The 27291-nt window shown below is 47.5% G+C and overlaps 1 protein-coding gene across 2 annotated transcripts in view; it reads left to right on the forward strand.

Moving 5' to 3' along the window:
- Nucleotides 1-27291, forward strand: part of LOC137535364 (zinc finger protein 665-like) — a 68846-nt gene that overhangs the window by 8625 nt on the left and 32930 nt on the right. The window contains exons 2-3 of one of the 2 annotated variants that reach the window (XM_068257195.1): nt 7116-7307; nt 23492-24061. In XM_068257195.1, coding sequence (XP_068113296.1) covers nt 7187-7307; nt 23492-24061 — 691 coding nt within the window. In that variant the 5' untranslated portion in view covers nt 7116-7186. Of the gene's footprint in view, nt 1-7115; nt 7308-17702; nt 17732-23491; nt 24062-27291 lie in introns of those variants that run through there. The other variant, XM_068257196.1, reaches the window with a different exon arrangement.

Consider the following 27291-nt stretch of genomic DNA (forward strand, 5'->3'; position numbering starts at 1 on the left):
TGCCGCTGTGCATGTGCTGTAGTTGTGGCTTGTGGTAATCACTGATGGACTGCCGCTGTGCATGTGCTGCAGTTGTGGCTTGTGGTAATTACTGATGGGCTGCCGCTGTGCATGTGCTGCAGTTGTGGCTTGTGGTAATCACTGGTGGACTGCTGCTGTGCATGTGCTGCAGGTGTGGCTTGTGGTAATCTCTGATGGGCTGCCGCTGTGCATGTGCTGCAGTTGTGGCTTGTGGTAATCAGTGATGTACTGCCGCTGTGCATGTGCTGCAGTTGTGGCTTGTGGTAATCAGTGATGTACTGCCGCTGTGCATGTGCTGCAGTTGTGGCTTGTGGTAATCAGTGATGTACTGCCGCTGTGCATGTGCTGCAGTTGTGGCTTGTGGTAATCACTGATGGACTGCTGCTGTGCATGTGCTGCAGTTGTCGCTTGTGGTAATCACTGATGGACTGCCACTGTACATGTGCTGTAGTTGTGGCTTGTGGTAATCACTGATGGACTGCCGCTGTGCATGTGCTGTAGTTGTGGCTTGTGGTAATCACTGATGGACTGCCGCTGTGCATGTGCTGCAGTTGTGGCTTGTGGTAATCACTGGTGGACTGCTGCTGTGCATGTGCTGCAGGTGTGGCTTGTGGTAATCTCTGATGGGCTGCCGCTGTGCATGTGCCACAGTTGTGGCTTGTGGTAATCAGTGATGTACTGCCGCTGTGCATGTGCTGCAGTTGTGGCTTGTGGTAATCAGTGATGTACTGCCGCTGTGCATGTGCTGCAGTTGTGGCTTGTGGTAATCAGTGATGTACTGCCGCTGTGCATGTGCTGCAGTTGTGGCTTGTGGTAATCACTGATGGACTGCCGCTGTGCATGTGCTGCAGTTGTGGCTTGTGGTAATCAGTGATGTACTGCCGCTGTGCATGTGCTGCAGTTGTGGCTTGTGGTAATCAGTGATGTACTGCCGCTGTGCATGTGCTGCAGTTGTGGCTTGTGGTAATCAGTGATGTACTGCCGCTGTGCAGGTGCTGCAGTTGTGGCTTGTGGTAATCACTGATGGACTGCCGCTGTGCATGTGCTGCAGTTGTGGCTTGTGGTAATCACTGATGGACTGCTGCTGTGCATGTGCTGTAGTTGTGGCTTGTGGTAATCACTGATGGACTGCCGCTGTGCATGTGCTGTAGTTGTGGCTTGTGGTAATCACTGATGGACTGCCGCTGTGCATGTGCTGCAGTTGTGGCTTGTGGTAATCACTGATGGACTGCTGCTGTGCATGTGCTGCAGTTGTCGCTTGTGGTAATCACTGATGGACTGCCACTGTGCATGTGCTGTAGTTGTGGCTTGTGGTAATCACTGATGGACTACCGCTGTGCATGTGCTGTAGTTGTGGCTTGTGGTAATCACTGATGGACTGCCGCTGTGCATGTGCTGTAGTTGTGGCTTGTGGTAATCACTGATGGACTGCTGCTGTGTATGTGCTGCAGTTGTGGCTTGTGGTAATTACTGATGGGCTGCCGCTGTGCATGTGCTGCAGTTGTGGCTTGTGGTAATCACTGGTGGACTGCTGCTGTGCATGTGCTGCAGGTGTGGCTTGTGGTAATCTCTGATGGGCTGCCGCTGTGCATGTGCTGCAGTTGTGGCTTGTGGTAATCAGTGATGTACTGCCGCTGTGCATGTGCTGCAGTTGTGGCTTGTGGTAATCAGTGATGTACTGCCGCTGTGCATGTGCTGCAGTTGTGGCTTGTGGTAATCAGTGATGTACTGCCGCTGTGCATGTGCTGCAGTTGTGGCTTGTGGTAATCACTGATGGACTGCTGCTGTGCATGTGCTGCAGTTGTCGCTTGTGGTAATCACTGATGGACTGCCACTGTACATGTGCTGTAGTTGTGGCTTGTGGTAATCACTGATGGACTGCCGCTGTGCATGTGCTGTAGTTGTGGCTTGTGGTAATCACTGATGGACTGCCGCTGTGCATGTGCTGCAGTTGTGGCTTGTGGTAATCACTGGTGGACTGCTGCTGTGCATGTGCTGCAGGTGTGGCTTGTGGTAATCTCTGATGGGCTGCCGCTGTGCATGTGCCACAGTTGTGGCTTGTGGTAATCAGTGATGTACTGCCGCTGTGCATGTGCTGCAGTTGTGGCTTGTGGTAATCAGTGATGTACTGCCGCTGTGCATGTGCTGCAGTTGTGGTTTGTGGTAATCAGTGATGTACTGCCGCTGTGCATGTGCTGCAGTTGTGGCTTGTGGTAATCACTGATGGACTGCCGCTGTGCATGTGCTGCAGTTGTGGCTTGTGGTAATCAGTGATGTACTGCCGCTGTGCATGTGCTGCAGTTGTGGCTTGTGGTAATCAGTGATGTACTGCCGCTGTGCATGTGCTGCAGTTGTGGCTTGTGGTAATCAGTGATGTACTGCCGCTGTGCATGTGCTGCAGTTGTGGCTTGTGGTAATCACTGATGGACTGCCGCTGTGCATGTGCTGCAGTTGTGGCTTGTGGTAATCACTGATGGACTGCTGCTGTGCATGTGCTGCAGTTGTCGCTTGTGGTAATCACTGATGGACTGCCACTGTGCATGTGCTGTAGTTGTGGCTTGTGGTAATCACTGATGGACTGCCACTGTGCATGTGCTGTAGTTGTGGCTTGTGGTAATCACTGATGGACTGCCGCTGTGCATGTGCTGTAGTTGTGGCTTGTGGTAATCACTGATGGACTGCCGCTGTGCATGTGCTGCAGTTGTGGCTTGTGGTAATCACTGATGGACTGCTGCTGTGCATGTGCTGCAGTTGTGGCTTGTGGTAATCACTGATGGACTGCCACTGTGCATGTGCTGTAGTTGTGGCTTGTGGTAATCACTGATGGACTGCCGCTGTGCATGTGCTGTAGTTGTGGCTTGTGGTAATCACTGATGGACTGCCGCTGTGCATGTGCTGCAGTTGTGGCTTGTGGTAATCACTGATGGACTGCCGCTGTGCATGTGCTGCAGTTGTGGCTTGTGGTAATCACTGATGGACTGCTGCTGTGCATGTGCTGCAGTTGTCGCTTGTGGTAATCACTGATGGACTGCCACTGTGCATGTGCTGTAGTTGTGGCTTGTGGTAATCACTGATGGACTGCCACTGTGCATGTGCTGTAGTTGTGGCTTGTGGTAATCACTGATGGACTGCCGCTGTGCATGTGCTGCAGTTGTGGCTTGTGGTAATCACTGATGGACTGCCGCTGTGCATGTGCTGCAGCTGTGGCTTATGGTAATCACTGATGGACTGCCGCTGTGCATGTGCTGCAGTTGTGGCTTGTGGTAATCACTGATGGACTGCCGCTGTGCATGTGCTGTAGTTGTGGCTTGTGGTAATCACTGATGGACTGCCGCTGTGCATGTGCTGCAGTTGTGGCTTGTGGTAATCACTGATGGACTGCTGCTGTGCATGTGCTGCAGTTGTCGCTTGTGGTAATCACTGATGGACTGCCACTGTGCATGTGCTGTAGTTGTGGCTTGTGGTAATCACTGATGGACTGCCACTGTGCATGTGCTGTAGTTGTGGCTTGTGGTAATCACTGATGGACTGCCGCTGTGCATGTGCTGTAGTTGTGGCTTGTGGTAATCACTGATGGACTGCCGCTGTGCATGTACTGCAGTTGTGGCTTGTGGTAATCACTGATGGACTGCCGCTGTGCATGTGCTGCAGTTGTGGCTTGTGGTAATCACTGATGGACTGCTGCTGTGCATGTGCTGCAGTTGTCGCTTGTGGTAATCACTGATGGCCTGCCACTGTGCATGTGCTGTAGTTGTGGCTTGTGGTAATCACTGATGGACTGCCACTGTGCATGTGCTGTAGTTGTGGCTTGTGGTAATCACTGATGGACTGCCGCTGTGCATGTGCTGCAGTTGTGGCTTGTGGTAATCACTGATGGACTGCCGCTGTGCATGTGCTGTAGTTGTGGCTAGTGGTAATCACTGATGGACTGCTGCTGTGCATGTACTGCAGTTGTGGCTTGTGGTAATCACTGATGGACTGCCGCTGTGCATGTACTGCAGTTGTGGCTTGTGGTAATCACTGGTGGACTGCTGCTGTGCATGTGCTGCAGGTGTGGCTTGTGGTAATCTCTGATGGGCTGCCGCTGTGCATGTGCCACAGTTGTGGCTTGTGGTAATCAGTGATGTACTGCCGCTGTGCATATGCTGCAGTTGTGGCTTGTGGTAATCAGTGATGTACTGCCGCTGTGCATGTGCTGCAGTTGTGGCTTGTGGTAATCAGTGATGTACTGCCGCTGTGCATGTGCTGCAGTTGTGGCTTGTGGTAATCACTGATGGACTGCCGCTGTGCATGTGCTGCAGTTGTGGCTTGTGGTAATCAGTGATGTACTGCCGCTGTGCATGTGCTGCAGTTGTGGCTTGTGGTAATCAGTGATGTACTGCCGCTGTGCATGTGCTGCAGTTGTGGCTTGTGGTAATCAGTGATGTACTGCCGCTGTGCATGTGCTGCAGTTGTGGCTTGTGGTAATCACTGATGGACTGCCGCTGTGCATGTGCTGCAGTTGTGGCTTGTGGTAATCACTGATGGACTGCTGCTGTGCATGTGCTGTAGTTGTGGCTTGTGGTAATCACTGATGGACTGCCGCTGTGCATGTGCTGTAGTTGTGGCTTGTGGTAATCACTGATGGACTGCCGCTGTGCATGTGCTGCAGTTGTGGCTTGTGGTAATCACTGATGGACTGCTGCTGTGCATGTGCTGCAGTTGTCGCTTGTGGTAATCACTGATGGACTGCCACTGTGCATGTGCTGTAGTTGTGGCTTGTGGTAATCACTGATGGACTGCTGCTGTGTAAGTGCTGCAGTTGTGGCTTGTGGTAATTACTGATGGGCTGCCGCTGTGCATGTGCTGCAGTTGTGGCTTGTGGTAATCACTGGTGGACTGCTGCTGTGCATGTGCTGCAGGTGTGGCTTGTGGTAATCTCTGATGGGCTGCCGCTGTGCATGTGCTGCAGTTGTGGCTTGTGGTAATCAGTGATGTACTGCCGCTGTGCATGTGCTGCAGTTGTGGCTTGTGGTAATCAGTGATGTACTGCCGCTGTGCATGTGCTGCAGTTGTGGCTTGTGGTAATCAGTGATGTACTGCCGCTGTGCATGTGCTGCAGTTGTGGCTTGTGGTAATCACTGATGGACTGCTGCTGTGCATGTGCTGCAGTTGTCGCTTGTGGTAATCACTGATGGACTGCCACTGTACATGTGCTGTAGTTGTGGCTTGTGGTAATCACTGATGGACTGCCGCTGTGCATGTGCTGTAGTTGTGGCTTGTGGTAATCACTGATGGACTGCCGCTGTGCATGTGCTGCAGTTGTGGCTTGTGGTAATCACTGGTGGACTGCTGCTGTGCATGTGCTGCAGGTGTGGCTTGTGGTAATCTCTGATGGGCTGCCGCTGTGCATGTGCCACAGTTGTGGCTTGTGGTAATCAGTGATGTACTGCCGCTGTGCATGTGCTGCAGTTGTGGCTTGTGGTAATCAGTGATGTACTGCCGCTGTGCATGTGCTGCAGTTGTGGTTTGTGGTAATCAGTGATGTACTGCCGCTGTGCATGTGCTGCAGTTGTGGCTTGTGGTAATCACTGATGGACTGCCGCTGTGCATGTGCTGCAGTTGTGGCTTGTGGTAATCAGTGATGTACTGCCGCTGTGCATGTGCTGCAGTTGTGGCTTGTGGTAATCAGTGATGTACTGCCGCTGTGCATGTGCTGCAGTTGTGGCTTGTGGTAATCAGTGATGTACTGCCGCTGTGCATGTGCTGCAGTTGTGGCTTGTGGTAATCACTGATGGACTGCCGCTGTGCATGTGCTGCAGTTGTGGCTTGTGGTAATCACTGATGGACTGCCGCTGTGCATGTGCTGCAGTTGTGGCTTGTGGTAATCACTGATGGACTGCCGCTGTGCATGTGCTGCAGTTGTCGCTTGTGGTAATCACTGATGGACTGCCGCTGTGCATGTGCTGTAGTTGTGGCTTGTGGTAATCACTGATGGACTGCCACTGTGCATGTGCTGTAGTTGTGGCTTGTGGTAATCACTGATGGACTGCCGCTGTGCATGTGCTGCAGTTGTGGCTTGTGGTAATCACTGATGGACTGCCGCTGTGCATGTGCTGCAGCTGTGGCTTATGGTAATCACTGATGGACTGCCGCTGTGCATGTGCTGCAGTTGTGGCTTGTGGTAATCACTGATGGACTGCCGCTGTGCATGTGCTGTAGTTGTGGCTTGTGGTAATCACTGATGGACTGCCGCTGTGCATGTGCTGCAGTTGTGGCTTGTGGTAATCACTGATGGACTGCTGCTGTGCATGTGCTGCAGTTGTCGCTTGTGGTAATCACTGATGGACTGCCACTGTGCATGTGCTGTAGTTGTGGCTTGTGGTAATCACTGATGGACTGCCACTGTGCATGTGCTGTAGTTGTGGCTTGTGGTAATCACTGATGGACTGCCGCTGTGCATGTGCTGTAGTTGTGGCTTGTGGTAATCACTGATGGACTGCCGCTGTGCATGTACTGCAGTTGTGGCTTGTGGTAATCACTGATGGACTGCCGCTGTGCATGTGCTGCAGTTGTGGCTTGTGGTAATCACTGATGGACTGCTGCTGTGCATGTGCTGCAGTTGTCGCTTGTGGTAATCACTGATGGCCTGCCACTGTGCATGTGCTGTAGTTGTGGCTTGTGGTAATCACTGATGGACTGCCACTGTGCATGTGCTGTAGTTGTGGCTTGTGGTAATCACTGATGGACTGCCGCTGTGCATGTGCTGCAGTTGTGGCTTGTGGTAATCACTGATGGACTGCCGCTGTGCATGTGCTGTAGTTGTGGCTAGTGGTAATCACTGATGGACTGCTGCTGTGCATGTACTGCAGTTGTGGCTTGTGGTAATCACTGATGGACTGCCGCTGTGCATGTACTGCAGTTGTGGCTTGTATCTGTAGGTAATTTCTACCTTGTAGATCATTTTCAATTTGTTGTTTTTGAAGTAGCTCACAAGCTTAAAAGTGTCAGTGCCTCTGGTCTATGGGAGATGACCAGCCCCTAGCAAATTATGTTATTTAGTGTTCTCTGTTTATTAGTACTAATATCTTACATAAATAATTTATCTTTTTCAGAACTATGATCTGAGCTCAAAGAACAAGAGACATATGTAAGGTGTGATCAACCGTCTAATGAGGAGAGTGACATGATGAGGACAATTAAAGAGGAACAAGATATGCAATATGTGAGGCGTGATCGGCAGTCTGCAGAGGAGGGTGACATGATGGGGACAACTATAGATGAGGAGCTTATAGAGGGTAGAGCAGGTGAGTAATCAACATTAAATATTGAATATCTTTAGTTGTTATGACTGTCACTGCTCACAGACTGGCCATATTAGAGGTTATGCTACATACACATGTTCAATTATTCTCATCTAAAACTATGTTTCTTTATTGTGTTTAATGAAAGCTTACTAACAATAACAGTACAGACACGCTCATGGCTTTGGAGTGCCCTGTTTTGTTTTTTAATGGATTAGCGGTCTCTAATATGCTGATAATGGCCACTGCGCATTACTGTACACAGATTGGTCACAGTAGGAGGTGACTTAGTGTTACCGGCCTGTAATAAGCTGATAATGGTCACTGTACATTACTGTACACAGATTGGCCACAGTAGGGATGACTTAGTGTTACTGGCCTGTAATAAGCTGATAATGGCCACTGCACATTACTGTACACAGATTGGCCACAGTAGGGGTGACTTAGTGTTACCAGCCTGTAATAAGCTGATAATGGCCACTGCACATTACTGGACACAGATTGGTCACAGTAGGAGGTGACTTAGTGTTACTGGACTGTAATAAGCTGATAATGGCCACTGCACATTACTGGACACAGATTGGTCACAGTAGGGGTGACTTAGTGTTACCGGCCTGTAATAAGCTGATAATGGTCACTGTACATTACTGTACATAGATTGGTCACAGTAGGGGGTGACTTAGTGTTACTGGCCTGTAATAAGCTGATAATGGTCACTGTACATTATTGTACACAGATTGGTCACAGTAGGGGTGACTTAGTGTTACTGGCCTGTAATAAGCTGATAATGGTCACTGTACATTACTGTACACAGATTGGTCACAGTAGGGGTGAGTTAGTGTTACTGGCCTGTAATAAGCTGATAATGGTAACTGTACATTACTGTACACAGATTGGTCACAGTAGGGGTGACTTAGTGTTATTGGCCTGTAATAAGCTGATAATGGTAACTGTACATTACTGTACACAGATTGGTCACAGTTGGGGTGAGTTAGTATTATCGGCCTGTAATAAGCTGATAATGGTCACTGTACATTACTGTACACAGATTGGTCACAGTAGGAGTGATTTAGTGTTACTGGCCTGTAATAAGCTGATAATGGTCGCTGCACATTACTGTACACAGATTGGTCACAGTAGAGGTGACTTAGTGTTACCAGCCTGTAATAAGCTGATAATGGTCACTGTACATTACTGTACACAGATAGGTCACAGTAGGGGTGACTTAGTGTTACTGGCCTGTAGTAAGTTGATAATGGTCACTGCACATTACTGTACACAGATTGGTCACAGTAGGGGTGACTTAAGGTGGCCATACGCTGGTCGATTTCACTCATCCATTGACCAATTCTATAGAATCGATCAGAAATCGATTTTTTCAAATCAGCAAGTCGATTGATTTGCAGCCGATTTTGATCTATTTCGATCAATGGCCCTTATGAGGCGAGATTACAAAAAAAAAAGTTAAGTACCTGCAGCAAATTTGAATGCACGGAGGACACCAGATGGCGTCCTCCGTGCATTCAAATTTGCTGCAGGTACTTAACTTTTTTTGTAATCTCGTCTCGTAAGTCCTTTAAAGAGGAGCTGTCAGCAATACTATCTCAGAAAAAAAAAACACATATGTAAGTAGATAAATTCTTGCTCTACTTACATAACACATGTATTGCACTGTCCATATTTTGATTTTAGTGATTTTTCTATAGTAAAGAAAAAGAGAAAATCCTTCTTAGGATTCTCCATTTTAACTGTGTCTATCTTGAATCAGAATCGCATTTATTTCGCCAAGCACGACTGGGTAGTGCCTGGAATTGGGCTTGGCACATGAATACAGGGCATATACATAGAAACATAAGAGACAACAGAGCATAGAACATAGTAGACATCACTTCATCTCAAAAACATACATAATACTTTTTTCAAACACATCTGCCATGTGGTTTACAGGCAGAGAGTCAACACGGGGGGTCTACGGGGGGAGAGCCCGGGCAGAGTTTATAGAGTTGAGTGAAATTACAGCTGAGGGGAAGAAGCTGTTTTTGTGTCTCGTGGTCTTTGTGGAGATAGACCGGTACCTCAGGTAACTCCGCCCCAAGGGGAGCTGATTGAAAAACTGGTGGGAGGGTGGGAGGGATCCTTGGCAATCTTTAGTGCTCTGGAGCATAGTCTGGCATTGTATAGGAGGTCTAGGGCAGGGAGTGTATTTGCGCTGACCTGATGACCCTCTATAGTTTGCGTCTGTCGTCTTCGGTGGAGCCAGCATACCAGACAGTGATCGAAGAACAGAGGACGGATTCAATGGTTGCGGTATAGAAGTTCGTCAGGAGTTTTCAGGACATGCCGAACTTCTTCAGTTAGTGGAGGAAGTAAAGCCTCTGCTGGGCTTTCCTCTGGGTGGAGACAGTGTTTGCCTTTCACTTCAGGGTGTTGGAGATGGTGGTGCCCAGGAGGCAGACACAGGGCACTTTCTCCACCTCCGTTCCACCAATGTGCAGTGGAGGTGGGGTGGAGGCATGTTTCCTAAAGTCAATGATAATCTCAACCGTTTTATCCAGTGATCCTCTGGGACAAGACTCCGAGAGATATCCACGCCCCTTCCAGGAAATATTTCAATCCCTCCCCTATAAAAGAAAGGCCATGAGAATCTCCCCTCAGTTTTGAAATATTTCCTGCGCGAGAAGGAGGTTTCTTTCCCTCGGGTGAACCAGGTCTATGGTAGGTAGGGCTTGGGGAACCTTGTAGGGGGCTGCCGAGACTGAGTTGGTCAGTCTGGCAGCATCAAGGTTTATTACCTTGCCTCGTGTTTGCTCCCTTAAGAGAAGGGAGAAAACGGGATGGCGTCCTCGATCCCTCTGGCCTGGTTGGAGGTGGCGGTGGGCTGTCTTGCACACAGCTGAAGACAGCGTCAGTGGAACAGAAGATCCATCGGGTCTGTTCTGGGGAAGTTTTATAGCCGCGCGCGCGGCTACCGCTGACGTCACTTCCGGCGGAAACCAGGGCGGGGTTAGTATAAGGGAGGCGGTGGGACGTGCCGGCTTCCTCTCACTCTGGCTCTGTGGAGCGAACAGGACAGTCGCAATGTCTGTGGCTCCGGGGGAGGAAGGAGCTGGTCCTTCTAAGGTATTTTTCAGCGCTAGTAAAATACTTAGAACTTTTTGGGCAAATTTTTTTCCATTCTAATGGTGGGTATTGTGGATCATGTTTTGCAGGCCAAAGATGGATCCAAGAAAAAGTGCCCAGTATGCAATGCACGATTGCCAGCTGAATGGGAAAAGACACTCTGCAAACCCTGCTCTAAGAAGGTTTTAGCAGAGGATGGCCTCTCTGTCAAGGATACAATAAGAGCCTTTAGACAGGAAATGGCTGATACTATTAAACAGTTTAAATCTTCTTTGGCTGAAACTAAGACACAATCTAAACCAGAAACCCCTGTACCAGCAGTTTCTTCTACTTCAGAAGGGGAGGTGGGTTCAGATTCCCATGATAGTGCAGAAGAATTTAAAGAGACCCCGTCTAAATTTAAATTTTAAATTGAGGACACAGAGGGCCTTATTGATGCTATTGTTGATACCTTACAGATTGATAAAGGGAATTCAGATTCGTTAACTCCTCATGATAAACTCTATGAAGGTTGGCAAGACAGTGAAGGCATTGTTTTTCCAGTTCATAAGTCTATTCGCCAGTCTATCCTGAAGGAATGGACCGAGCCTGATAAAAAACTTGTATTTTCTAAAGGAATGAAGAGAAGATTTCCGTTTAGTGAAGAGGAGGTTAATATTTGGGGTAAATGTCCTAAACTTGATACGCCTTTTTCACAAATGGTAAAAGAGGGAGAGTTGGCCTTTGAAGATTTAGGCTCCTTAAAAGACCCGTTAGATAGGAAAACGGACGCTTTTTCTAAACGTACATGGGAAGCTATTTCGGCTATTTTTAGGCCGACCATAGCTTCTACGTGTGTATCTAGAACTATGTTGTTGTGGTTGGATCAATTTAAAAATAAGATTCAGGAGGGGGCTTCTAAGGAAGAACTTCTGGAGGCCTTAGAATTACTGTTTAAAGGCACTAGCTATCTGGCAGATGCATCAGCAGAGGGCATTAAGTATACAGCGAGAGCAGCTGGTTTAGCCAACGTTACTAGAAGATCAGTTTGGCTTAAAACTTGGGAAGGAAGTATCACTTCAAAATCCAGGTTATGTTCAGTCCCATTTACAGGTAATCTGTTGTTTGGGCCCGAGTTAGATGCTACCTTGGAAAGGACTTCTAGTAAGAAGGTCTTTCCAAAGAAAAAGGTTACGCAACCTATCAAACGTCCTTTCAATAGGCCGCGTAATCAGCGTCAAGGACAATCTAAAAGGAAAGGATGGTCCTTTAACAAAAATGGTAAGGGGAGTTTTCTTATCAAGCCCCAGGATAATAAGAAACCCCAATGACCATCAAGTGGGGGGTCGGCTGAAGAACTTCAGCGAGGTGTGGAGGAATTCAGTCGACAGCCCATACATCTGCGCAATTGTGAAAATGGGTTATCGAATAGAGTTCAATTCGGTTCCTCCCAACATATTTATGATAGCAAGAAATCCGATAGATGCGACAATGTCGCAGGAATTGTCTCGTATTCTGAAAATCATGGTAGATCAGAAAGGATCATTCCGGTAGTTCGGTCGGAGCAAGGAAGGGGGTTCTACTCTTCCGTGTTTCTGGTAAAGAAAGAGTCGGGGAAATTCCGTTTGATTCTCAACCTAAAGAAATTAAATCCGTTGGTCAAGTACAAACGATTCAGGATGGAATCGATTTATTCTATCAGAAATCTGATGGAAGCAGAGTCATTCATGTTCAATTTGGATCTGCAGGATGCATATTGGCATGTTCCCATTCACCCATATTCACAGAAATACCTCAGGTTTGCCGTATCTCTAGAAGGCACTCTGTGTCACTTCCAATTCACTTGCCTTCCCTTCGGGATCAGTTCGGCACCTCGCATTTTTACAAAAATTATGGCGGAAGCTCTGGTTCCTCTCCGGAACCAAGCTATCCAGGTGATTTTTTTTTTTATCTCGACGATATTTTGATTTTTGCCGATTCGATGGAGCTTTTGAAGGCACATCTAGAGACTTCTTTAAGGTATCTGGCAGATCTGGGGTGGTTGGTAAATCGAGAAAAATCTGTATTAATACCAACTCAAACGATAAAATTTTTAGGAATGATGGTAGACACGTCAGTTCAAAAGATGTTCCTGCCACAGGAGAAGATAGACCAGGTTATGAACGAAATAACCGGTCTACAAAGGAACCCAAAAGTTTCCTTAAGAGTGATTATGAGAACTCTGGGACTTTTGTCTTCCACAGCGCCAACAGTTCAGTTGGCTTTAGCGCACCAAAGACTGCTTCAGTCTTTTCTATTAAAGAACTGGGACAGATCTCAGCGGAACTTGGATCAGGAAGTTATGCTTCCCTTAACAGTCATCCGGGATTTGGACTGGTGGCTGAACAAGGGAAATCTGTCCCAGGGGAACTTATGGGTATACCCCAGAGAAGTAACTATCACAACAGATGCCAGTGCTTGGGGGTGGGGTGCTCACGTGGAGCATCAGGCCTTTCAGGGACAGTGGAATCAGGAAGAGAAAAAATTCTCGTCCAATCGGAAAGAATTGAGGGCAGTAAAGTTGGCTCTCATTCAAGCACAAAAGATTGTACAAAACAAACATGTTATGGTGAGGTCAGACAATTCCACCACTGTGGCATATATAAACAAGCAAGGGGGCACGAGGTCGGAATGGTTGCAAGAGGAGGCAAAGGAAATCTGTACTTGGGCCCAGGTGAATGTGCTATCTCTGAAAGCTCTTCATCTGAAGGGTCTTCAGAATCTAGACGCGGACAAGCTAAGCAGGAATGCTGTTCTTCCGGGAGAATGGGCCCTGAATAGAGAGGTTTTTGCTCTGATTTCAGATGTCTGGGGTGTTCCTTCAATCGATCTTTTTGCGACGAAGCAGAATGCTCTTCTGCCAGTTTTTTGCTCGATAAATCCAAGGGACGAGCCTTGGGGGATAGATGCGCTGTCACAAGTATGGAACTTTCCTCTGGCGTTTGCTTTTCCTCCTCTGCCTCTCATTCCATTAGTCATCAAAAAATGGAAGGAGATTCAAGCCCCATTAATTCTGATTGCGCCGGTTTGGCCAAAAAGAAGTTGGTTCTCAATTTTAAAAAAGTTAGCTGTGGAACCTCCTCTGAGGCTGCCGGACAGGAAAGATCTACTGTACCAAGGAAAGCTTTGGCATCCGGAGGTGGAAAAGTTAAAACTAGCAGCCTGGATCCTGAGGTAGTTTGGCTTAAGAACAAGGGACTTTCCAGTAGAGTTATTCAAACTTTATTGAAAAGTAGAAAGGATTCTACCAGAAGTATGTATATTAAGTATTGGAAAACTTTTTTTCATTGGTTAGATTCTTCCTCCTATGATTCTTTTTCTATTCCAGCATTATTGGATTTTTTGCAGGAAGGTTGGGAAAAAGGTTTATCAGTCAGCACATTAAAGGTGCAGGTTTCAGCCTTGGCTGCCATGACAGGTAAAAAATTAGCTGCGGAGGACTTGGTGGTAAGATTTTTTAAAGCTATTAGTAGACAGGTTCCAACAAAAGCACCTAATGTGTCCCCGTGGGATCTACCGTCAGTGCTAAAAGGGTTATCCAGGACTCCATTTGAACCATTGGACCAGAGTGATTTATTGCATGTTACAATTAAAACTGTGTTCCTCACCGCCATATCTACAGCTAGGAGGGTCAGTGAGATACAAGCGTTATCTTGTAAGCCTCCATATTTTCAGGATTTAGGAGACAGATTAGTTTTGCAGACAGACCCAGGGTTTCTTCCCAAGGTGGTGTCCAAATACCATATATCTCAATCTATTGTTATTCCTTCCTTTAGTATCCAGGGGGGAAAAAAGAAGGATAAAGATCTGTACCTAGTAGATGTTAGAAGGTGTATTTTACACTATATCAAGACTACTTCAGAATTTAGGAAGTCGGATTCCTTGTTTGTCCTATTTGGGGGTAAGAATAAAGGTTGCACTGCATCCAAATCTACTATATCTAGATGGATTAAGAAAGCTATTAATATGTCTTATTCTTTGTTGAACCTGGAACTCTCGTTGTCCTTCACGGCACATTCAACTAGAGCAGTAGCATCATCCTGGGCACATAATTCTGGTGCTACCCCGGAGCAGATTTGCAAAGCCGCTACGTGGTCAAGTTTTAACACTTTTGTGAAACATTATAAGTTGGATGTGTTATCAGAACAACAGCAAGCCTTTGGTCGTAAGGTCCTGAAGGCTGCTACCCACCCTGAGGTTTGATTCTTGCTTATCATCTCGGAGTCTTGTCCCAGAGGATCACTGGATAAAACAATAGTTACTCACCGGGTAACGTTCTTTCTAGTGATCCTCTGGGACAAGAGTCCCACCCGATTGGGGTATAATAGATTAATTCTGTACTTGGTATGGAGTGGTTCATAGTATAAATAAGTGAAAGGAAGAGTTCTAGACAGTTATTATTTAAGACTGAGGGGAGATTCTCATGGCCTTTCTTTTATAGGGGAGGGATTGAAATATTTCCTGGAAGGGGCGTGGATATCTCTCGGAGTCTTGTCCCAGAGGATCACTAGAAAGAACGTTACCCGGTGAGTAACTATTGTTTTTGCATTGTTGAGGACCAATTTGTTCTCCTTGCACCAGTGGCAAATCCTGTCCACCTGGTGGCGGTATGCCTGCTCATCATTATTGGAGATCAGGCCGACTATGGTGGTGTTGTCTGCAAATTTGATTACTTTGACAGAGCTTGCCGAGGATCTGCAATTGTTTGTGTAAAGGGAGAACAGGAATGGTGACAAGACGCAGCCTTGTGGGGCCCCTGTGTTGGTGGTCTTTGGTTGCCAGGAGGTGGAGCCCAGCTTTACCACCTGAGATCTGTTTGTAAGGAAGTCATTGATCCACAGTTGGAGTGTGGGGTGGACCCTGAGCTCAGCCAGGTTCTCTTATAGTATTTGGGGGCTAATGGTGTTAAATGCCGAGCTGAAGTCGAGGAGGAGAACCCTGGCATATGAATTTGGTTTGTCAAGGTGATTGTTGACAAGCTCCAGACAGATGTTAATGGCGTCGTCGGTCGACCTATTTGCCCTGTAAGCAAATTGGTACGGGTCTAGCTGGGTTTCGGCTTTGTGTTTAAGGAGGGGCAGGACCACCTTTTCGAAAGTTTCCATTATGACCGATGTGAAGGCGACAGGCCTAAAATTATTGAGGTCGGACGTGCCCTGCTTTTTGGGTACAGGGATGATGGTGGACCTCTTGAAGCATGCCGGTACTTTGACACACTGTAGGGACTTGTTGAAGACGGGGGAAAGGATAGGAGCAAGCTGCTGTGCGCATGCTTTCAGGCAGGCTGGCGACACTCCATCGGGGCATGAGGCTTTCCTGGCCTTTAGCCTGGACAGGTGGCACGCCACGTCCAACTCTTTTACGGCTGGGGGAGGCAAGTTTTGACATGGTGGTACTGCGGTATTGGGTGAAGCCTGTAGCTTCGGAAGCCTCGCAGGAGTCTCACTCTCCTCGAACCTGCAGTAGAAGTCGCTGAGGTTTTCCGCCAGCTCAGTGCTGGGAGGTGCGCTTTGGGGGGGCTTGTAATTTGTGGATGCTTTAAGTCCCCGCCAAACAGCTTCAGCTTGTCTGCGTATCCCTTCTTTGCGCTCCTCAGGTCCCTGTCGAGGAAGTTTCTTGCCCTTCTGTGTTCCCAAACTTGTTTGCGGCTTCCTTGCTTCTGCGCAGTTGCTGAAGTTTCTTGGAGAACCATGGCTTGTCGTTTGGATAGAGTTTGTGAGTTTTTGTTGGTATGCAGGAGTCCTCGCAGAACCTGATGTACGAGCTCACGGTGTCTGCCCACTCATCCAGATTTGGTGCTTCCAGGGCCTTCCAGTCTGTGCAGTCGAAGCAGGCCTGAAGTTGAAGCTTGGCCCTGCTTCACCACACTTTGGTTGATTTAAGGACTGGTTTTGCAGTTTCAAGGCGCCTCCTGTAGGTGGGAATTAGGTGGATGAGGCAGTGGTCGGATGCGCCTAGTGCTGCCCATAAGGTGGCTTTGTAGGCGTCCCTCAAGACCGTGTAGCAGTGGTCGAGAGTGTTTGCATTCCTAGTGGGGCAGGTGATGTGTTGATAGAAGCGTGGAAGTTCTTGGCGGAGGTTGGCCCTGTTAAAATCCCCTAGGATGATGAAGCCAATCCTGATGTCATTTCCTTCCTTACTCTCCTCTGCCTGATTGTGTACGCATTGCCCGCCTTCAGGCACGTGCACCCAGCTCTGCAATAGAAAGTGCATTGTCTTAGCATGAGAAATATTGGCCAATCAGAGAGGAACAGAGGTGTGGGAGGGGAAAACAGGAGGGAAAGAAGCTCCAGCCAATCAGGCTGCATTAGCAAAGTCTGAGAGGAAAGTAAAGAAGCAAAAAAAAAGACAACCCAACATGCCCTGCAACTTCCTTTGTGTGGCAATGTACCAAATAAGAGTCAGGTAAACTGGTGAATGATCATTTATCAACAGGAAAAGTAATAGAGATTTTAACTTTTGGATTGCATGGTTAGCATTCTTATTTCCTGTTTACTAGATAAAATAAAGAATTGATTTTTTATTTTATGCCCGACAGTTACACTTTAAGATGGGCAGAGATAGTCGCTCGGGCCTACTAACAGAAGGATAGCTGATATTCAACAGGCTCGGTCCTGTTCTTTCCGGATCTTGTTGCGTACCTCCAGTAATAAGTTTAGTGGAGGAAGCGCACAGATTATATTTGATCCCCAATACACTGAAAATGCATCCAGAGTCAGAGGATTGTCCTGTGGGCACAGAGAACAAAATATTTAGCATTTGCTGGCAAACAAATCCACCTCTGTGGTGCCCCAAAGAGCCAATATGTCCCTGTAACCTCATTGTTTAGACATCATTTGTCATGTGTGAGCGCTGATCTGCTGAGATAATCTGCCAGACAATCTGCCTCAATTATTATTTGCATCTTATGCTAATAGCATCCTGTCTAAAGCTGGGAATGAGACAAGTCTCAAGGAGGGATGCTGTCCTAAGGATGTCCTGGAAAAAAAATATTTTCACTATCATTGGCTTTTATTTAATTTTTTTTTTTTGATGGGGTTCACAGAAAACTACTTCCTTTAACCCTTTAGCGTCCAATTTATTTAGAAGCTTGCAAGTGCTCCAGGCAAATTTATTTATTGGTTACATTTTCCTGCTTGTAATTAGTACTGCTGCAATGTGTATTTATGGCCAAATGTCAGTGTGAGACAATAACAGAGGACTTCTCCTTTTGTTTTCTATATTTTCTGCTAGAGAGAGAGATCAAATCATTCCAAGAATTAGCAGCACAGCAAGTTCTGCCAACTGAGGTGAAAAGCAGCGCTAATGGGATAGTAGTTGTACTTTAAATACTGAGCCCATAAGATCCTTGTGGAGCAGCTACCACCTCCAGCTGGTGCCTCACACATACGCACACGCTCTGTATTACCTTATCTTTGGATCTCTATTACTTCTTATGCTATAAATCATGAATCTAAATACACATGTTATCATCTGTGTTTATTACTGCAGTCACAGGAGTTTTGTGTTTATCCCAGCTTTTTTTGGGAGGCAGGCCCGTATCTCTTCCCTGTGACGGAGGACATTACCCTGTTAGCTGCTGTACATGTGCTGCAGTTGTGGCTTGTGGTAATCACTGATGGGCTGCCGCTGTGCATGTGCTGCAGCTGTGGCTTGTGGTAATCACTGATGGACTGCCGCTGTGCATGTGCTGCAGTTGTGGCTTGTGGTAATCACTGATGGGCTGCCGCTGTGCATGTGCTGCAGTTGTGGCTTGTGGTAATCACTGATGGACTGCCGCTGTGCATGTGCTGCAGTTGTGGCGTGTGGTAATCACTGATGGGCTGCCGCTGTGCATGTGCTGCAGTTGTGGCTTGTGGTAATCACTGATGGGCTGCTGCTGTGCATGTGCTGCAGTTGTGGCTTGTGGTAATCACTGATGGGCTGTCACTGAGCATGTGCTGCAGGTGTGGCTTGTGGTAATCACTGATGGACTGTGCTGCAGCTGTGGCTTGTGGTAATCACTGATGGGCTGTCGCTGAGCATGTGCTGCAGGTGTGGCTTGTGGTAATCACTGATGGACTGCCGCTGTGCATGTGCTGCAGCTGTGGCTTGTAGTAATCACTGATGGGCTGCTGCTGTGCATGTGCTGCAGGTGTGGCTTGTGGTAATCACTGATGAGCTACCGCTGTGCATGTGCTGCAGTTGTGGCTTGTGGTATTCACTGATGGACTGCCGCTGTGCATGTGCTGCAGCTGTGGCTTGTAGTAATCACTAATGGACTGCCGCTGTGCCAGTGCTGTAGTTGTGGCTTGTGGTAATCACTGATGAGCTACCGCTGTGCATGTGCTGCAGTTGTGGCTTGTGGTGGTCACTGATGGGCTGCCGCTGTGCATGTGCTGCAGTTGTGGCTACTGGAAATCGCTGATGGATTGCTTCTGTGCATGTGCTGTAGTTGTGGCTTGTGGTGGTCACTGATAGACTGTCGCTGTGCATGTGCTGCAGTTGTGGCTTGTGGTAATCACTGATGAGCTACCGCTGTGCATGTGCTGCAGTTGTGGCTTGTGGTAATCACTGATGGGCTGCCGCTGTGCATGTGCTGCAGTTGTGGCTACTGGAAATCGCTGATGGATTGCTTCTGTGCATGTGCTGTAGTTGTGGCTTGTGGTGGTCACTGATAGACTGTCGCTGTGCATGTGCTGCAGTTGTGGCTTGTGGTAATCGCTGATGGACTGCCGCTATGCATGTGCTGCAGCTGTGGCTTGTGGTAATCACTGATGGGCTGCCGCTGTGCATGTGCTGTAGTTGTGGCTTGTGGTGGTCACTGATGGACTGCCGCTGTGCATGTGCTGCAGTTGTGGCTTGTGGTAATCACTGATTGGCTGCTGCTGTGCATGTGCTGCAGTTGTGGCTTGTGGTAATCACTGATGGACTGCCGCTGTGCATGTGCTGCAGTTGTGGCTTGTGGTAATCACTGATGGGCTGCCGCTGTGCTTGTGCTGCAGTTGTGGCTTGTGGTAATCACTGATGGGATACTGCTGTGCATGTGCTGCAGTTGATGCTTGTGGTAATTACTGATGGACTGCCGCTGTGCATGTGCCGCAGTTGTGGCATGTGGTAATCACTGATGGGCTGCCGCTGTGCATGTGCTGCAGTTGTGGCTTGTGGTAATCACTGATGGACTGCTGCTGTGCATGTGCTGCAGTTGTGGCTTGTGGTAATCACTGATGGGCTGCCGCTGTGCATGTGCTGCAGTTGTGGCTTGTGGTAATCACTGATGGACTGCTGCTGTGCATGTGCTGCAGTTGTGGCTTGTGGTAATCAGTGATGGGCTGCCGCTGTGCATGTGCTGCAGTTGTGGCTTGTGGTAATCACTGATGGACTGCTGCTGTGCATGTGCTGCAGTTGTGGCTTGTGGTAATCACTGATGGACTGCCGCTGTGCATGTGCTGCAGTTGTGGCTTATGGTAATTACTGATTGACTGCCGCTGTGCATGTGCTGCAGTTGTGGCTTGTGGTAATCACTGATGGACTGCCGCTGTGCATGTGCTGCAGCTGTGGCTTGTAGTAATCACTGATGGACTGCTGCTGTGCCAGTGCTGTAGTTGTGGCTTGTGGTAATCACTGATGAGCTACCGCTGTGCATGTGCTGCAGTTGTGGCTTGTGGTATTCACTGATGGACTGCCGCTGTGCATGTGCTGCAGCTGTGGCTTGTAGTAATCACTGATGGACTGCCGCTGTGCCAGTGCTGTAGTTGTGGCTTGTGGTAATCACTGATGAGCTACCGCTGTGCATGTGCTGCAGTTGTGGCTTGTGGTGGTCACTGATGGGCTGCCGCTGTGCATGTGCTGCAGTTGTGGCTTCTGGAAATCGCTGATGGATTGCTTCTGTGCATGTGCTGTAGTTGTGGCTTGTGGTGGTCACTGATAGACTGTCGCTGTGCATGTGCTGCAGTTGTGGCTTGTGGTAATCGCTGATGGGCTGCCGCTATGCATGTGCTGCAGCTGTGGCTTGTGGTAATCACTGATGGGCTGCCGCTGTGCATGTGCTGTAGTTGTGGCTTGCAGTAATCACTGATGGACTGCCGCTGTGCATGTGCTGCAGTTGTGGCTTGTGGTAATCACTGATGGACTGCCGCTGTGCATGTGCTGCAGTTGTGGCTTGTGGTAATCACTGATTGGCTGCTGCTGTGCATGTGCTGCAGTTGTGGCTTGTGGTAATCACTGATGAGCTGCCGCTGTGCATGTGCTGCAGTTGTGGCTTGTGGTAATCACTGATCGGCTGCCGCTGTGCATGTGCTGCAGCTGTGGCTTGTGGTAATCACTGATGGGCTGCCGCTGTGCTTGTGCTGCAGTTGTGGCTTGTGGTAATCACTGATGGGATACCGCTGTGCATGTGCTGCAGTTGATGCTTGTGGTAATTACTGATGGGCTGCTGCTGTGCATGTGCTGCAGTTGTGGCTTGTGGTAATCAGTGATGGGCTGCCGCTGTGCATGTGCTGCAGTTGTGGCTTGTGGTAATCACTGATGGACTGCTGCTGTGCATGTGCAGCAGCTGTGGCTTGTGGTAATCAGTGATGGGCTGCCGCTGTGCATGTGCTGCAGTTGTTACATAGTTACATAGTTACATAGTTATTTTGGCTGAAAAAAGACATACGTCCATCGAGTTCAACCAGTACAAAGTACAACTCCAGCCCGTCCTCCACATACCCCTGTTGATCCAGAGGAAGGCGAAAAAAACCCCACCAGGCATGGTCCAATTAGCCCCAAATGGGAAAAATTCCTTCCTGACTCCAGATGGCAATCAGATAAAATCCCTGGATCAACATCATTAGGCATAACCTAGTAATTGTAGCCATGGATGTCTTTCAACGCAAGGAAAGCATCTAAGCCCCCTTTAAATGCAGGTATAGAGTTTGCCATAACGACTTCCTGTGGCAATGCATTCCACATCTTAACCACTCTTACTGTAAAGAACCCTTTCCTAAATAAATGGCTAAAACGTTTTTCCTCCATGCGCAGCTCATGTCCTCTAGTCCTTTGAGAAGGCCTAGGGACAAGCTCATCCGCCAAGCTATTATATTGCCCTCTAATGTATTTATACATGTTAATTAGATCTCCTCTAAGGCGTCTTTTCTCTAGACTAAATAAACCCAGTTTATCTAAGCTTTCTTGGTAAGCGAGACCTTCCATCCCACGTTTCAATTTTGTAGCTCGTCTCTGCACCTGCTCTAAAACTGCAATATCTTTTTTGTAATGTGGTGCCCAGAACTGAATTCCATATTCCAGATGTGGCCTTACTAGAGAGTTAAACAGGGGCAATATTATGCTAGCATCTCGAGTTTTTATTTCCCTTTTAATGCATCCCAAAATTTTGTTCGCTTTAGCTGCAGCGGCTTGGCATTGAGTACGATTATTTAACTTGTTGTCGATGAGTACTCCTAAGTCCTTCTCCAAGTTTGATGTTCCCAACTGTATCCCATTTATTTTGTATGGTGCTAGACCATTGGTACGACCAAAATGCATGACTTTACATTTGTCAACATTGAATTTCATCTGCCATGTATGTGCCCATATAGCCATCCTATCCAGATCCTGTTGCAATATGACACTATCTTCCTGAGAGTTGATGATTCTGCACAATTTTGTATCATCTGCAAAAATAGCAACATTGCTCACTACTGCATCTACTAGGTCATTAATAAATAAATTGAAGAGCACTGGACCCAGTACAGACCCCTGTGGGACCCCACTGCTAACAGTCTCCCATTTTGAGTACGATCCATTGACCACAACTCTTTGTTTTCTGTCCATTAGCCAGTTCCCTATCCATGCACACAAACTCTTCCCCAGTCCTTGCATCCTCAACTTTTGCACCGGACTTCTGTGGGGAACAGTGTCGAAGGCCTTTGCAAAGTCCAAGTATATCACATCTACAGCATTCCCAATATCCATATTAGCATTCACTACCTCATAAAAGCTGAGCATGTTAGTCAAACAGGACCTGTCTTTAGTAAACCCATGTTGATGCTGAGAAATAAGATTATTTTCTACTATGAAGTCATGCATAGCATCTCTTAGTAACCCCTTAAATAGTTTGCATACAACTGATGTTAAGCTTACAGGTCTATAATTTCCTGGATCAGATTTTTTGCCCTTCTTAAATAATGGGAAAACGTGGGCTGTACGCCAATCCACTGGGACTCTGCTAGTTGCAAGAGAGTCACAAAAGATAAGATAAAGGGGCTTAGCTATAACTGAACTTAATTCTCTTAGGACCCGAGGATGCATGCCATCCGGGCCAGGTGCCTTGTCTATTTTTAATTTATTTAGTCTTGCCTTTACTTCTTCCTGCGTTAAGTATTTAATATTACAGTTAGAAGATTGAGACTCTTGTCTCAATCTTCTAACTTCTTCTAAGCCAATGTGGCTTGTGGTAATCACTGATGGACTGCCGCTGTGCATGTGCCGCAGTTGTGGCTTGTGGTAATCACTGATGGACTGCCGCTGTGCATGTGCTGCAGTTGTGGCTTGTAGTAATCACTGATGGGCTGCCGCTGTGCATGTACTGCAGTTGTGGCTTGTGGTAATCACTGATGGGCTGCCGCTGTGCATGTGCTGCAGCTGTGGCTTGTGGTAATCAGTGATGGGCTGCCGCTGTGCATGTGCTGCAGTTGTGGCTTGTGGTAATCACTGATGGACTGCCGCTGTGCATGTGCTGCAGTTGTGGCTTGTGGTAATCACTGATGGACTGCCGCTGTGCATGTGCTGCAGTTGTGGCTTGTGGTAATCACTGATGGGCTGCCGCTGTGCATGTGCTGCAGCTGTGGCTTGTGGTAATCACTGATGGGCTGCCGCTGTGCATGTGCTGCAGTTGTGGCTTGCACCTATAGGTAAATTCTACCTTGTAGATCATTTTCAATTTGTCATTTTTGTAGTAGCTCACAAGCTTAAAAGTGTCAGTGCCTCTAGTCTATGGGAGATTGCCAGCCCCTAGCAAATTATGTTATTTAGTGTTCTCTGTTTATTAGTAGTAATATCTTACATATATAATTTCTTATCCTTTTCAGAACTAAGATCTGGGCTCAAAAAACAAGAGACATATGTAAGGAGCGATCAACTGTCTATGGAGGAGGTTGAAATGCTGGGGACAAGTAAAGAGGAACAAGATATGCAATATGTGAGGCGTGATCAGCAGTGTATGGAGGAGAGTGACATGATTAGGGCAATTAAAGAAGAAGAAGAAGAGATGTATGTGAGGAGTGATCAGCAGTCTATGGAGGGGGGTGAAATAATGGGGACATATAAAGAGGAAGAAGAAGAGACATATGTGATGAGTGATCACCAGTCTAGGGACAAGTGTGACATGATGAGGACAATTAAAGAGGAAGAAGAAGAGACATATGTAAGGAGTGATCAGCAGTCTGTGGAGGAGGGAGACACGATGGTGACAATTAAAGAGGAAGAAGAAGAAGACACGTATGTGAAGAGTGATCAGCAGTCTATGGAGGAGGGTGACATGATGAGGACAACTAAAGAGGAAGAAGACGAAACATATGTGAGGAGTGATCGGCAGTCTGCAGAGGAGGGTGACATGATGGGGACAACTATAGATGAGGAGCTTATAGAGGGTAGAACAGGTGAGTAATCAACATTAAATATTGAATATCTTTAGTTGTTTTGACTGTCACTGATCACAGACTGCCCATGTTAGAGGTTATGCTGTGTACACATGTTCATTTGGCCACAGTAAGGGTGACTTAGTGTTACTGGCCTATAATAAGCTGATAATGGCCACTGCACATTACTGTACACAGATTGGCCACAGTAGGGATGACTTATTGTTATTGGCCTGTAATAAGCTGATAATGGTCACTGTACATTACTGTACACAGATTGGCCACAGTAGGGGTGACTTAGTGTTACTGGCCTGTAATAAGCTGATAATGGTCACTGCACATTACTGTACACAGATTGGTCACAGTAGGGGTGTAGGGGTGACTTAGTGTTACTAGCCTGTAATAAGCTGATAATGGTCACTGTACATTACTGTACACAGATTGGCCACAGTAGGGATGACTTAGTGTTACTGGCCTGCTGATAATGGCCACTGCACATTACTGTACACAGATTGGTCACAGTAGGGGTGAATTAGTGTTACTGGCCTATAATAAGCTGATAATGGTCACTGTACATTACTGTACACAGATTGGCCACAGTAGGGGTGACTTAGTGTTACTGGCATGTAATAAGCTAATAATGGTCACTGTACATTACTGTACACAGATTGGCCACAGTAGGATTGACTTAGTGTTACTGGCCTGTAATAAGCTGATAATGGTCACTGCACATTACTGTACACAGATTGGTCACAGTAGGAGGTGAGTTACTGTTACTGGCCTGTAATAAGCTGATAATGGTCACTGTACATTACTGTACACAGATTGGCCACAGTAGGGGTGACTTAGTGTTACTGGCCTGTAGTAAGCTTATAATGGTCACTGTACATTACTGTACACAGATTGGCAACAGTAGGGGTGAGTTAGTGTTACCAGCCTGTAATAAGCTGATAATGGTCACTGTACATTACTGTACACAGATTGGTCACAGTAGGGGTGAGTTAGTGTTACTGGCCTGTAATAAGCTGATAATGGCCACTGCACATTACTGTACACATATTAGCCACAGTAGGGGTGACTTAGTGTTACTGGCCTGTAATAAGCTGATAATGGCCACTGCACATTACTGTACACAGATTGGTCACAGTAGGGGTGAGTTAGTGTAACTGGCCTGTAATAAGCTGATAATGGTCACTGTACATTACTGTACACAGATTGGCCACAGTAGGGGTGACTTAGTGTTACTGGCATGTAATAAGCTAATAATGGTCACTGTACATTACTGTACACAGATTGGCCACAGTAGGGGTGACTTAGTGTTACTGGCCTGTAATAAGCTGATAATGGTCACTGCACATTACTGTACACAGATTGGTCACAGTAGGAGGTGAGTTACTGTTACTGGCCTGTAATAAGCTGATAATGGTCACTGTACATTACTGTACACAGATTGGCCACAGTAGGGGTGACTTAGTGTTACCGGCCTGTAATAAGCTGATAATGGTCACTGTACATTACTGTACACAGATTGGCCACAGTAGGGATGACTTAGTGTTACTGGCCTGTAATAAGCTGATAATGGCCACTGCACATTACTGTACACAGATTGGCCACAGTAGGGGTGACTTAGTGTTACTGGCCTGTAATAAGCTGATAATGGCCTCTGAACATTACTGTACACAGATTGGTCACAGTAGGGGTGAGTTAGTGTTACTGGCCTGTAATAAGCTGATAATGGCCACTGCACATTACTGTACACATATTAGCCACAGTAGGGGTGACTTAGTGTTACTGGCCTGTAATAAGCTGATAATGGCCACTGCACATTACTGTACACAGATTGGTCACAGTAGGGGTGAGTTAGTGTAACTGGCCTGTAATAAGCTGATAATGGCCACTGCACATTACTGTACACAGATTGGTCACAGTAGGGTGTGACTTAGTGTTACCGGCCTGTAGTAAGCTGATAATGGTCACTGTACATTACTGTACACAGATTCGCCACAGTAGGGGTGACTTAGTGTTACTGGTCTGTAATAAGCTGATAATGGTCACTTTACATTACTGTATATAGATTGGTCACAGTAGGGGTGACTTAGTGTTTCTGGCCTGTAATAAGCTGATAATGGTCACTGCACATTACTGTACACAGATTGGTCACAGTAGGGGTGACTTAAGGTGGCCATACACTGGTCGATTTCAGCCATCGATCGACCAATTCTGTAGAAATGATCAGAAATCGATTCTTTCAAATCAGCAAGTCGATCGATTTGCAGCCGATTTCAATCTATTTCGATCAATGGCCCATAGTGTTGCATTGGATCTAATGGTCCAATAATGCATTTAAATTGATTTACAATAGATTTCCAATAGATTTCATTCTGAAATCTATTGGAAATCTGTTCCTAGTGTGTGGCACACATCGGATAGATTCCTGTTACATTCGACTTGACAGGCATCTGCCAGAAATCTATCTGATGGTTGAATCTGCTGCAAATCTATAAGTGTATGGCCACCTATACATTTGCAGTCAGGGCCGGCCTTTGACTTGAGCGACCGGTGCGATCGCTCAGGGCGCCGGCTTCCAGGGGGCGCTCCTGCCGCATGGAAGCTCCGCCCCCTGGTGCCGTGATAAGGGGCAAACTTGATGCCCGTGCAGCCACCGTGATGGAGGGGGAGCCGCGGGGAGGGCAGCCCGACCTCTCCCTCCATTCCTCTCCGGGCACTCTCCCTGCTCCCCCCTCCGATGCACACTGCAGCAGAGCCAGAGAGAACAACTCACCTCCCTGGCTCCGATCGCCGGCGCCTCTCACTTCCCGCTGGTCGCCTCTTCTACATTAGTTACTGTTGCACACTAAACTTCCTGTTAAGCAGGAAGTTTAGTGTGCAACAGTAACTAATGTAGAAGAGGCGACCAGCGGGAAGTGAGAGGCGCCGGCGATCGGAACCAGCGAGGGAGGTGAGTTGTTCTCTCTGGCTCTGCTGCAGTGTGCATCGGAGGGGGGAGCAGGGAGAGTGCCCGGAGAGGAAGGGAGGGAGAGGTCGGGCTGCCCTCCCCGCGGCTCCCCCTCCAGTATGAGGGGGCACCTACCTACCTACCTATCTAATCTATACTGGGGGCACCTACCTATCTAACCAATACTGGGGGGCAAGCTACCTATCTATACTGGGGGGCAGCTACCTATCTAATCTATACTGGGGGGCAGCTACCTATCTAATCTATACTGGGGGGCAGCTACCTATCTAATCTA

The sequence above is a fragment of the Hyperolius riggenbachi genome, chromosome 10, assembly GCF_040937935.1.
Source record: "Hyperolius riggenbachi isolate aHypRig1 chromosome 10, aHypRig1.pri, whole genome shotgun sequence".
Lineage (NCBI taxonomy): Eukaryota > Metazoa > Chordata > Amphibia > Anura > Hyperoliidae > Hyperolius > Hyperolius riggenbachi.